The sequence below is a fragment of the Neophocaena asiaeorientalis genome, unplaced genomic scaffold, assembly GCF_003031525.2.
Source record: "Neophocaena asiaeorientalis asiaeorientalis breed wild unplaced genomic scaffold, Neophocaena_asiaeorientalis_V1.1 scaffold16, whole genome shotgun sequence".
Classification (NCBI taxonomy): Eukaryota; Metazoa; Chordata; class Mammalia; order Artiodactyla; family Phocoenidae; genus Neophocaena; species Neophocaena asiaeorientalis.
The window spans coordinates 1,419,309-1,433,690 of NW_020175446.1; the positions used below are offsets into that span (position 1 = coordinate 1,419,309).

The 14,382-nt window shown below is 38.7% G+C and overlaps 1 protein-coding gene across 1 annotated transcript in view; it reads right to left on the reverse strand.

Moving 5' to 3' along the window:
* The window catches only part of CSMD1 (CUB and Sushi multiple domains 1), a 1,745,896-nt gene that overhangs the window by 463,645 nt on the left and 1,267,869 nt on the right, over positions 1-14,382 (reverse strand). The window contains exon 11 of the mRNA XM_024768064.1: positions 12,010-12,131. Coding sequence (XP_024623832.1) covers positions 12,010-12,131 — 122 coding nt within the window. The remainder of the gene's footprint in view (positions 1-12,009; positions 12,132-14,382) is intronic.

A 14,382-nucleotide genomic window follows, 5' to 3' on the forward strand; every position in this document is an offset into this window, starting at 1 on the left:
TCCCAAAAAAAAAAAAAAAAAAAGTGGACTTAACCTCTCTGTGATTCAGTTTTCTTATCTTTGAAAAGGAAATAATAATAGAGCCTGTGGCACATGTTTTAAGAATTTAGTAAAATAATGAACACAGTTTCTTCCAGTTTCTAGAACAAGTTAATTTCTCAGTAAATATTAGCTAATATCTTCCAGCACTTTTTTTCTGTATTGTAGCATCCCCTACCCGCTCCCATCCTTGAGATATTTGGAAATTCCAATAAATGAATAAATTATGAAAGCCAATACACACTGGCTGTTAGTCTTTGGGTAGATGTGGTGGGTAAATGCTTCAGGATGCCGTGAATGAAAGAAGCCAATCTACCCTGTGGGAACTCGGGGGAACAAAAAGATTTTACTGAGTATATGCTTTTTATTATAACCAAGTCTGTTAATATCCTTTACTTCTCTAATCATCACTACTGTATTGGGAGAGCTGTTTTCAGACTTTTTAAGTAAAGATATAGAAGTTTTTCTCGACGACACATTTTGCTCCTCATAGCTCAGGACTGATAATAAACCACAGGACGGTATTTTATTATGTGTGATACAGACATGACTGATAAGAAGCACTCAGGGCCGTGTGTCACGGCACTTCTATGCTGAAGTCAGTGACCGGCACAGACAGGACATCCTCTGTAATACGAGTACATTGACGGTGGCCTAGGCCTCCTGGTCATCCCACTCTGCAAATTCCAGACTTGAGATACTGAAGAGTGAGGCTCATCCTTGCTGGACCTGAGGACAGGCTTCCCAAATCCCACAGAGGCAGTGACATGACAAGTCTCAAATGGAAATGATTTATGGCACATGTTTGGACAAAACAGAGATTTCACTGACTTGCATTCTGAATTACTGAATGACATGGCAAAAATCTTAGAGCAATGAGTGACAAAGAACTTCTCTACATGGAGGAACTGAATCCTTCCTAACCTCTAAGAGACAGAGATGTGATTTCCTGTGGCAGGGGAGGGCTATCTGTGGGGAAAACTGTGCTATGATTTGGAAGGAAAGACGGAGGGAATTTCTGGAAACTTAAAAAAGACAGTGACACAGGAAGTTTGAAAAATGACTGAATTATCTATTGTCAATATGGCATAATTTTTTTTAAAAATCAGATCAGCTTACACAACCTGAGTCAGATCACAGCAGAGTAGAGGGAGATGCTTCAGAGCAGGCAGAGGAGAACAGGAAGGGTGCTGCTTAACTGGGATACAGTGTGTGGCTGGGGGTGCAGAAGCAAGTGACAGAACTAGGGAGATGCTTCAAGGCAGAGCTACATGGAGGTTTTCATTCTGTTCTCGAGATGTAACCAGGGTGTACCTCGTGTGATCTACAGCCCAATGTTGCCTGAGGATTCAGCCAATTCTCCCAAAGGGCCCATCTCTGTTGACCGCTGGTGGGGGCAGGGGGAGCTCTGGTGAGGCTGGAAGGCAGAGGCCAGTGCCTCAGATTCAAGTTGTATACCTGACCTCCACCTGGAAAATTCCACATCTGAAGGAACTTACTAAAAGCCTGCTTCACTGAAGACTGTACATAATTGTAGCTCATTTACTCTAATCCTACATCAAGATAAACTTGTTTTACATATACATTAAAAAAATATATATGTATATATACATTTGCTTCTGGAAAATTTTAATTCAAATGTGAGGGTTTTTTTTTCAAATATGTGCCAATCATAATTTAAATTTTCTCTTTATTTTCCATTCATTTAATTATCTATATACACATGCCAGCCATTTTTCTATGAAACAGGTAATAGTTGAGCATTTTAATCATACTGTACCTGTATAGGACTCTGCAAGTCAGTCAAACGTGACACTAAAACTGTTTCTATAAAGCAAATATCTGAATGGATCATGTTCTCCCAATGTTAAATGGGAGAATATTAAAACTGGTGATTTTAATCCAGACTAAAGACAAAGCATGTCAGGTGTGAATGTAGCTAACAAAGTTATGCTCTAGGTATTTCAAAATCTGTATTATTCCAAATAGACATTGTACATAAGACTATTTACAATACCCACCAGACACTGGAATGATTCAGAATCATAAGTGTCCTAAATGGATTTTATAAGCATGAAATATTTAATTACGAGCTCTTATTCATCATGTTAGAATTTAGAAGGGATCCTGTGAGATGATATAATTGGTTCAGTCCTCTAGTAAAACGTGTCAAATAAAATGTCTTTTTCTCAACAACAGCAAAACAAATGTTACAAATAGGAAAATTCAAAATCACTCCATTGACTTCAAGGAAGCCACAAAAACAGTGAAGCAGGTGCTGCATATGCCTGCTGTTAATAAAAATAATAATAATTCCATTTCTCCATTGTGAGCACCTTTAAAAGAAAGGTGTGATTTGGTCCACTTCTGCTACCTGGGAGGTTTATTCAGTTTCCAGTACAACTTCTCAGCATGTGACCACAGAGAGACGACCAGAGGGTATAATGGGTGTGGCTCCCTCCCTCCGCACCCCCGTCACCCGCCAGAGGCCCACTCTGCAGTGTAGACAGCCCTCAGCGTGCTTCACACTGCAGTGCAAACCCGTGAAAGCAATTCCCAGGTCAAAACACAGTCTTTCAAAAACACACATCAAAGCATCACTTGGAGGATTGTGAGATGGCAGAACACAGTATCCAGACCTCTCTTTTTAAGTCTGAATATTGGTGGGAACCGCTGGCTAACAGGCATCATCAAAAATACAAAACCTAACAAAATAAAAACCTAACATAACAAAAATACAAGCCTAATGAAAGCAACAAAATATGGAAAAGCCAACTGCTTGCAAAGTATTACCCACAACCAAGCTTAATCGCAACAAATGCACCTTTTGTGTTACATGCAACAGATGTTGCTAAGAGAATAACGTTTTCTTTGTATGGAAACATATTAGTATATTATATTTGGCCATATTTAAGACCTAAATAACATGTAGATTTGTGGGACTGGTGGCTTGGAGATAACTATATCCCTAAGAATTATGGCACTATTTTCTCCGCGTCCTTAGTGACAGAAAACAACATGCTCCTGGCTATTGTCGTACCTACTTATTAACATCAAATGGTCCTCACTGTATGTCATCCACTATGCAAGAGACTGGAAATTCAAAGATGCTGTAGAAAGAGGCTTGCTTGCAAAAGATGAAAACTCATTTCATTCAAGTCAAGATTCCTAAGATGCACCACTATGCTTTGTGCCATTAAGAAATAAGCAAACAAAATTTAAAAACTCTTAAAAATAAGATACAAAGTTTAATTTTAACTCTGAGCAAGTCATGAACTGGTCACACAAATCTATTACTGTTTGTGGAATTTTTTTCCTCTATTTTGGGAGATTTAACCATTTCTCCTGCCTTCAGTTGAAATGCTTAGAGTATGAAGGTAAGCTATTTCCAATTTAAGATATTGGGTTGGCCAAAAGCTTCGTTTGTTTTTTTCTGTACGATGGCTCTAGTAGCACTTAGTTCTCTTTAACTTCATTCAAAACAATTTTGTTAGATTGTATGTGACAGCTGTCATATCAGCGTGCATTTTAAAAAAAAACATCAAAATTGGTGAATTTTTGTGTAGCATTTTAATATTGAAGATGGAAGAAAAAAAGCAACAGTTTCAGCATATTATGCTTTATTATTCCAAGAAAGGTAAAAATGCAACTGAAACGCAAAAAAAGATTTGTGCCATGTATGGAGAAGATGCTGTGACTGACTGAACGTGTGAAAAGTGGTTTGTGAAGTTTCATACTGGAGATTTCATGCTGGATGACGCTCCGTGGGCAGGTAGACCAGCTGAAGTTGATAGTGATCAAATCAAACAATCAACGTTATACCACACAGGAGATAGCCGACATACTCAAAAGATCCAAATCAAGCTTTGAAGATCATTTGCACAAGCTTGGTTCTGTTAATCGCTTTGATGTTTGGGTTCTACATAAGTTAAGTGAAGAAAACCTTCTTCACTGTATTTCCGCATGTGATTCTCTACTTAAACATAACCAAAACGTTCCATTTTTCAAACAAACTGTGACGGGCGATGAAAAGTGGATACGGTGCAATAACGTGGAATGGAAAAGATCGTGGGGCAAGTGAAATGAACCACCACCACCACACCAAAGGCCAGTCTTCATCCAAAGAAGGTGATGTTGTATATATGGTGGGATTGGAAGGGAGTTCTATTATGAGCTCCTTCCGGAAAACCAAAGTATTAATTCCAACAAGTACTGCTCCCAGTTAGAGCAACAGAAATCAGGACTCGATGAAGCATCCAGAATTAGTCAACAGAAAATGCATAATCTTCCATCAGGATAACGCAAGATAGCGTGTTTCTGTGATGACCAGGCAAAAACTGTTACAGCTTGGCTGGGAAGTTCTGATTCATCCACTGTATTCACCAGACATTGCACCTTCAGATTTCCATTTATTTCGGTCTTTACAAAATTCTCTTAATGGAAAAATTTCCATTCCCTGGAAGACTGTAAAAGGCACCTGGAACAGTTCTTTGCTCAAAAAGATAAGAAGTTTTGGGAAGATGGGATTATGAAGCTTCCTGAAAGATGGCAGAAGGTAGTGGAACACAAGGGTGAATACGTTTGTTCAATAAAGTTCTTGGTGAAAATGAAAAATGTGTCTTTTATTTTTACTTGAAAACCAAAGGAAATTTTTCACCAACCTAATCGTAAAAAAAGAAAAAGAAAAAAACACACAGCCTCCTCCACTTTACTTGTGGACACTTTTCCCTTTGTCCTTTAATAGGGTGACATAAAAGCTTTTAGAGTGTGACCTTTTTTTGCTAAATCAGGATGTGTGTACATTAAAAAACAGAAGACCATATATTAAAACAAAAATATACGTCTGGGTTACATCTAGGTGGTAAGCATTATACAGAGTTTAACTTTATTTTATAAATATCTAATATCCTCAATATATGATTTCTCCATCCTGTTTCATTGTCATGAGATTCCCGGTCACCAGTTGAATATATTTTACTGAGTTGGGCTGTTGGCTGATTCTCTCCCTCTTCCTTCTGCTGTGGCATCTCCACAGAGAGCAGACCTTAGCTCTCTGTTCATCACTCTTTCCCAATTATCTACAAGAGTGTGTGGCTCACTATGGAGAACGGTATGGAGGTTCCTTAAAATACTAAAAATAGAACTACCATATGACCCAGAAATCCCACTACTGGGCATATACCCTGAGAAAACCATAATTCAAAAAGAGACATGTACCACAATGTTCACTGCAGCACTATTTACAGTAGCCAGGTCATGGAAGCAACCTAAGTGCCCATCGACAGATGAATGGATAAAGAAGATGTGGCACATATATACAATGGAATATTACTCAGCCATAAAAAGGAATGAAATTGAGTTATCTGTAATGAGGTGGATGGACCTAGAGTCTGTCATACAGAGAGCAGTCAGAAAGAGAAAAACAAATACCGTATGCTTACACGGAATCTAGAAAACAAACAAAAAAATGGTTCTGAAGAACCTAGGGCAGGACAGGAATAAAGACGCAGACGTAGAGAATGGACTTGAGGACACAGGGAGGGGGAAGGGTAAGCTGGGACGAAGTGAGAGAGTGGCACGGACATATATACACTACCAAATGTAAAACAGATAGCTAGTGGGAAACAGCCACATAGCACAGGGAGATCAGCTTGCTTTGTGACCACCTAGAGGGGTGGGATAGGGAGGGTGGGAGGGAGATGCAAGAAAGAGGGGATATGGGGATATATGTATACGTGTAGCTGATTCACTCTGCTGTACAGAAGAAACTAACACAACATTGTAAAGCAATTATACTCCAATAAAGATGTTAAAAAAAAGTGTGTGGCTCAAAAATCTGCTGAATGAATAGGTTTTGTTTTGCTACTTGTAATAATTACTATTGTGTTAAATAAGAAGAGCACTGAAAAGAAGAAAGGAAATGTATATAAATGCAAAGCGTGAGTAGGTGATACATATTAAAAGAAAAATAAAAGGTGACCACTTTTAAGATGTGTAAAGTTAACCAGGAACAGAAGAATTAACTAGGGAAACTCAGAGCCTCAAAGAAAATGGATATTCCTGTCTCCGTTTATCATAAAGCACACACACACCATTTACAGAAAACAGAAGAGAAACAAAACAATATAAAACCTTCTCCACCCTTCCTTCCTGAGGACCAAGAGTCATTCTTCTGGGCACATGGGGACATACAATTATTACTACACACAAAGCCTGTGTCTACCTCTCCACAGCCATTTTTCACCTTTGTACTGCAGTCTGCACACTACTGATGCTGTCTCCATCACGTGTGTGTGTGTGTACACATACACATGTGTGCACATGTGTGTATGTGAGTGTGCATGTGTGTGTAATTCAGGTTTGGGCTTAAAATGCAAGCAAATCAAAAGCACACACCTTGTTTTCTATTGTCTTTTGAGTGCCAAGAAGAGATATAAAAATAAGTAAATTTGGGTAAAGAAGTCAAGAGTCAGAGCTGAGCCCAATGAAAAGAGTGCAGGTGTCCCTGTGACAGAGAAGAAAGGATATTGGGAAGGGCAAGTCCAGAGACCAGAGAAGGAAAGTCACATGACCCTAACTCAGTTCATGAAAGAGGCTGCAAATATTAAACAGTGATGATGGGGAGGACGTTGACAACAAGAGGGCTGGTACAGAGAGGGGAATATATTGGAGAGTTGACAAGGACGAAGTAATGAATCAATAACACAAGATGAAGGATGACGGCCCAGAAGAATACAAGGGAGCCCCTAACGTGCAGTGAAGGGAAGCTGGCAAGGAACCCAACTTTCCCGGCAGACATTAGTGACATACAAGAAAAGTAGACAGACCCCATCGTGGCATTTGGGCTGGAAGGGTGTCTGTGAGGGAAACACAAGGATGCTTAGTGCAGTGTTATAGCTGACAGTGGTGTCTAGTCTCTGCTTCTCCACCAATCTGTGACTCCCCTAATGGGAAAAGAAAGTCTACTGAACTGTATCTATTCAAATTCCATTTCAAAACAGCTGAAAATGTTGTAAATGGAAATGAATGCCTTTTCTGTATCTGCATGAATTTGTTACTTGAAATTATGTACAAAATCCGCTGAATAATAAGTCAGTGCTCCTTCCCCCAAAGGGACTCTGATAAACAGCTGTATTTTCTTAAAAGCACTGAACATAAAGCAAATTTTCTTATTTGTCTTTAGATGTCGAGTTATTCATTAAATCAAAGGTACAATATAAATGTATAAATTGCTGTGACTGGTTACCCATCTCTTAAATATCTCTCAAATCCATTTTCTTCTCTCCAAGTCTGATGCCGTTGTGCTGATTTAGGTTCATATTGTCTCATAATTAAAATAAAGTCCTGAGGTTTCCTGCTTCCGATCTTGTGCCCTTCAAATCTGTCCATCTGACTGTGGGCAGAATGGTCTCTAAGACATAATGTGCATTATAACGTCCTTCCTTCCCTCCATGCGGTGCCCTACACGGGCAACCTGGCCGTTAGCATCACGTTTAAACCCTTTACCCGCCATTCAGGGTTCCATTTGTGTCTTTTTGAATCTAGCTTTATTATTATTAATAATAATAGTAAGGAGAAGGACGGGATGGAGAAAGAGGGAGGAGCAAGGGGAAGAAGAGCAGGAAGGAGGCATTTGTCTTAGTATTTGGAAGACAACGTTTTAGGTGTTTTACACTGACTTTATCCTCTTCACAACAACCTTCGGAGGTGGGTGCTGTTAACACCATAAGGAAATACTGGGGCTCAAAGCCATTAGGCGTTAAATGGTTGTTTTTTGTATGCCACCTAGTCTGTGATATTTTGTTATAGCAGCCTGGATGAACTACATAAGACAACGTTCAAATGTCTTAAATCACTTCAATCCTGAGTTTAATACCAAAAGAATACTACTCTCTGAGGAGCTCAAATTAAAATTAGGTACTAAACTTATGCCAGCACAAAATGTATTTGAGAAAAAAATAAACACTCACACACACATATATCCATACATCAAAGGATGCCAAGGAAAGCTGTCTTCCATGTTTAATCCTTTCAATGAAAACCCCAGGGATAAATGTTGGTGAGCATTTGCTAATAATTCCCATAATCTATGGTTCACTAACCACCTATTACTTTTAGGGAATTTGGTCACAGGACTCCTCAAGAGTTTTACCTGAGGAAATACGTATTGTTGAATGTGTTTACAATAAAATATATTAATAAATATCTTATTACTTGTGTTCATTTCTACTGAATTTCTACTAGACTAGCTCGGCAAGAACAATTGTTTTAGAAACCTGCTTCTCCACTAAATTGAATCTTCTTGAGGAACTTTTTTGTTTTTTTTTTTTCCAACTTTCTGCCTACATATCAGGTTCTCCTAATATATGCATATTAATATAATACACATTATAATACACATTATATTAATACATATAATTCTAATATGCATTATATATAATGTGTTTTAATATAATATACATTAGGATAATTATATATGTATATAAATAAACATATGTAAGTAAATAGACTTCTAGTAATCCTTTTAACTTGACATCCCTCAGTATTATAAATTGTAACATACGTTACTAAGAGACACAATGAACTTCCCACAATAATTACTCTCTATCAGCCATTTTATGTTAACACTTGGTATATATAAACTGACACAGGGAACTTGGTTATATAATGGTCAAAGCAGATCTAAGACCAGGAAAGAGTATAAATCATCATGAGAGGGTTAATCTTTCAAAAGAAGAGGAGTTCACTAACTAATCTCTCATTGACTCATCAATTTGGAAACTGATTTTAGATTTCTATTCGATCTTATTTCTTAAAGTTTACAAAGCATGTCAAACAACAAATTAAGGTATACCAACAACTCTTCTTATCTAGAATTCTGTTACTGCTTCTAGCAGGAGTCACTGTCTGGAAACCTTTACATAACTGTTCTTTTCTCTTATGCTCAATATGTAATATACATTCATCACCATGTGCTTCATCGGGAAACCCCCTTATGTGGACTGTCTCCCAAGGAATCAAATTAAGCCTAATTATACTTAATGGCAATGGCTGCTGCTCAATTTGTATGGTAATTCTGCTTAATTGAGATGCCTTCAGGTGACTAAGTAGTGCTCTTGTAAGAAGATCAGTGTGTTAGTCTATCAACTGGAAGCCTTGGTTCTTCTCTGAACATTTCACCAAAATAAATAAAGGAAGGCAAAGAATTTTCTGAAGCAGTATAACACAAAATTCCTGAAATTTAACTTGTTAATTGTTACGTGTTCAGAGTCAATAAAATATATGTGAAGTCTTTAGAAAAATCTATGTAAATGTACAAAAACATGAAAGAGAAAAGTGAACTTGTATAATGAGAAAAATGTATAAACCCAAACTGCATAAATTCATTATTTCATTTGTCACTTTGCAGTTTGGCCAAGTTTAAAAATCAACTGCAAAACATCAAAGTACATATTTAATGAGTTTTAACTAATTTTAGTCTACTGGTGGCGGGTAAAACAGGATTATAATGGGATTTGAAACATTTGAAAAGCAAAAGATCAATCTGGTGATAACCGAAATCTCTTCCTTTGACCTTTTGCTTGTCTGCATTTGGTAGACATGACTGGTTATCCATAACCATTGGCCCTTTCTCTGGCTTCCTCAGGCTGTCCATGATCTGGATTGTAGACATTTTACTCAGTTGGACCAGAAGGGAAGCCTCTGGGAATTTCTAGACAAATCCCTACCATTTCTAAGAAAGACATGCCACATTTCTTCATTGAACACTGAATGTGATGGTGGTGTGGCAGCATCTTGTGACCTGAGGGGGATGTTATCACTGCTCTGGAGACCCGAGCAGAAAAGAAAGGCAAACACTTGAGCCCTCAGCAAAGTTACTGAGCTCCTGAATTAAACCTGGAATCTCCCTGGCTCTGCATGAAATAGCTTTTCCCTAAAACTTCTGGCTTTTAGTCAGCTCTTCTATTATCTACAGCCAAAAATATCCTTGACGCACTGAATAACCTATTATTTCACTTCCTTGTGGTTCTCGTCAAAGTGATAATGGAATAGATAGCTACAAAAGAAATAACTCTTCTTTAGGGAGGAAGAAAGCTAAGGAAGAGGCTATCACAGTGCAGTGCAAAGAGCACGTGTGTTTTTATCCTGCAATAAGAGTAAAGAGCTGTGCAATCTTACCTTCCCTGGGTCTCAGCTTCCTCTCTGTCAGGTAAAGGGTTTAGACAATGGGAACTCTAAGCTTCCTTTATTTGCACAGAGATATCAATTATTTCAGTATATACAGTGTGGATGAAGAATGTCGCCACATCAGTAAACAAAGGGTGTTGTGGCCATCAAGCCACCAGCCTCTGCACCCTGAGGGGATTCAGGTTGGAGAAAAACAGGATACTGGCCCTAGACAGTTGAGGTGCTGCATATCAAAGGAATGATTTCATTGAGCCCAGACCCTTGCATCTTCCCACACACAGAAAAGCACTAAATTCCTGAACTTGAGAGGTCTGGTCTCTTATTAACAGTGATCTTTTGATGTTCAACTGCCTGTTTTTTTCCAAAACCTCCTTTATATCCTGGCTCCTCCTGTACCTCTTCAGAGCAGTCCCTGAGATCTATCTGAGAGGCTGTCTCCTGGGCTTATGTCTTCAGTACGTCTGCCAAATAAAACCAATCCTCAACTTTTAGGCTGTGCTTTTTTTCAGTTGACAATTGGAAAGAAACAGAAACACAGATATACAGGCATATCTTCCATATAGGAAATATTTATGATTATTCCATATGTAATCTGGATTTAAATGAATTTTTAAAATACTGGAAGGGAGTTAAACAAATCCCCTGACGATTTAGTTTGGAGCCACTACTTTCCCTTTTGGAACACCAGGGTATCCCGCTTCATCCATACAAGAGTTTAGTATTTTAAAACTCTACGTGGCACTTGTAGTTGCAAGATCACTACCATTCATGACAGTGGAGCCCAGTCCACCCTCCGGCTGGCCCTAAGAGAAGGATGATGCCACCATCAGGACTCTATTTGGCTCTTTGTCTCCTCTGCATGATGTCACACACATCCCAGGTTTCAGCAGCTAAGGAAACACCTGGGAATTCCAAATTGACCTCTGCCAGGGAGACCCACTTGGAGACACAGCAGGCACCTCACTCTCACTATGCCTAGAGCCAAACTCATTATCTCTTCCCATAAAAGACTGGTTTCTGAGGCCCTTTCCCTGGTTTGAGGTAGGGGGAACTTCGAATCTATTGCTCCAATCTGGAATAATTAGGAGAGTAAAGAAGGGCATCATCATCAGTAACTACGCAAGGACAGCGGACGCCCACCAGGACTCCCCAGGAAGCTAGACCCTGTGCCCATTCTGGTCAGGGCTTCACCACACGCCCCGAAGCCCTTCTTGACTCCTCCTCCCGCTTACAGCACCTGCACTTGAAGCCAGGTGGAAACCGTGTTAAGCAAGAGAATCAAAACCACCTGCCCATGGCTCCTCACCCCCTCACTCCCCACCCTCCACCCATCAGTCATCAAGTTTTGCTGAGCAGATATTAAAAGTTCTCATCACAAGAAAAAATATGTGTAACTATGTGAGGTGATGGATGTTAACTAAACTTATTGTGGTAATCATTTAAAAACACGTACCAAATCATTATGTTGTACACCTTAAACTAATACAATGTTATATGTCAACTATCACATCACAATAAAACTGGAAAAAAGAGAGCATAACCATAACCTCCAGAACCAGTAGGGAGCAAGCACACTGAGAATACTCACTAAGAATTAACTGAATCTAAAACTGGCTCTGCAACAAATGTAGACAGATACACACACAATGCAGCAGAAGATTTTTAATTAAAACAACAAAATGTAAGGGTGCATGACATTCACCAGGTTGTTCGTTGTAAATAGTTGCCCAGGCAGAGTGCTGATTTCATCAGGTACGCAGAGGGGGAAGATGAGAGCCTTACCTTGTCTGGATCTGTTGTGGTGATGACCCACACACAGTGTGCATTGTCTTCGTACTGAACTGGGTAATTAGGGGAGGTAATGACACCACTGGGCCCACGCAGATTTGATCCACACGTTCTAGCTAGAAGTACATAGAGATGATATTATTTTCCACAGGATTTCATCTGTGTGATGAAGACACAAGACATACATGGAACTTCAAGTTATGTGTCCAGCATTTATTGCAATGAAAAGCTATCTGTGAACTCAAGCTGGCAAGTAGATTTCACTCAGCCTTCAGGACCCTTGCTTGGTATCTGCAACGGTAACCTGGAACTCTTTATTATGTTTCCCAAGGCACTGCCATTCACAGAATGACTTAATTACAATAGCACCATGCACAATGTCAAATCAAATTAGTCCATTTCAAGCACCATTCTGACTCAGACACGGGTCTGTTTAGACCTTTGGTTGCACCCAATGCAATAAGAATTCAGGAGACCAGAGTTAGTGTCTCAACTATGCCCTACACGATATGACCTTGAACCAGTAACCCCGACCCCCCACAGCTTCATCCTTTTAATTTTAAACGAGGAGGAACAGATGATATTTAAATTTCCTCTCAAGTTTTACACTGTATCATTGTATTCTGTAACAAACTGTACCCATTTCCTTATAGCACAATGCAAATAAGAACTTAAAATACAGTTGAATTTGTGAAGAAAGAAAATAGAAACGGTGGCTCTAAAGGGAAAAAGAAAATACCTTAAAAATGAAAGACCAAGTAAATCATGGAAGTAACATAACCCGATAAGAATGACTAAGTTTTGAATATAAAAATATTTCAACTGACCTCCACTTTAAGAAAGAAGCCTTTAAAAAATCAGTACACAATTTTGTAAATCACATGTCAGCCTGAACTCCACTCTTAACATTAATAATTTAAACTGGGTTTGAGAAAAGAGCAGAAGAAACTAATTTCACAAATAAGAACTAATACAAGAGAATCTCAGGTTCATTTTCCTAAGATACCATATCACACGAACTGATTAAACTGCTGTCCACTGAAGAGTAGATTTTATTCATAACCCACCCTTCCTTCCTTCCTTTTGTTGGCTGAGCAGGTCAGGTATTGTCCTAAGAGACTGAGCTACAAGAGAACAGGATTCTGACCCCCAAGGGCCAGGCTGCAGGCGAGGAGTCACAGAAACCTTTTAATGGGGAAATCCCTAACTGCCCTCCAGGAATATATCTCTCTCTTCCATTTACATTGATACAGCAATAATATCAACTATGCCTACTCCTAGTATTGTAATTGTCAATGTACAGATCTCTCTTTCCAACAAGGTTGTGGTTCCCTTGACCTTGGGAAAGCATCCTTCCCTCACTTATCTGTATACCCTCAGCACCATATCTAATGTTGATAGTTACTGACATAAAAACTGTGGGAAGCTGACCTTATACAACATTTCAGGTACTGGATACTTACTATGAAAATAATTAGCTAAGAATTAATCTACTATACATTGATTAATAAAAACATATGAAAGTTAACTTTTAAAATATTGGCATTTGCTTTCCAAATGAACACTTTTTAATAAAGAGTGTCACCTGGTTTTCAAACCCCAGTAGGCGTGTCTTGGCTCCAAAGGTCATTGAACAGAGCAGAGCCCACAAGCACATACACCTGTGCTGTATGATTTCCCTCTCCAGTGAGTCTGCTTTTAGGAACATGTTCTCGAGAGGATCATGAACTTCAGATCCGAAATTTTCTTAAAGCCTTCCAATATTACAGGTATTAATTACAGAAACTTAGAAGTTATCAATACAATTTGAGTTATCATACCTTTGTGTTACCCTACTTTGTGAAATTTCACACTGAAGAGCTGACAGAAACATAGTGTTACTCAATAAATATCTGTTGACTAGTTTTAAACTAATATTATCAAAGTGCCATCCTAAGCATTTCAAACTTCGAAAAAAGACATGTGAAGAATGTGTGCAGTGGGGAACTAATGTGTTATATTACCATGGACAATTTGTACTCATCCAATCGTTAGCCCCAGCTGTCACTCTGCTAGAAAGTTCACCAAATCTGACAGCCTGTCAATGGCCCTGGGTCTTAGTTCTTTGCTTTGAAGCTTGACCTCAACTTGACTTATTGAAATTGGTTCCCAGCTCTTCATGAAATTCATCTTACCCACTGTTTGGGGAGATAGGATTTTTAGTGATTATATTTTTAGTGAGATAACTATTAGTAAAATTTACATAGGAAACCAGCACATTTTCCTGCATACATGGTACTGTGTTTCACATAGAACAAGTTATGAATCCAGTCCCTTCAGAAGTATTTCTCACCAAAACTTGTCAAATTAATACATAAAATATTTTTT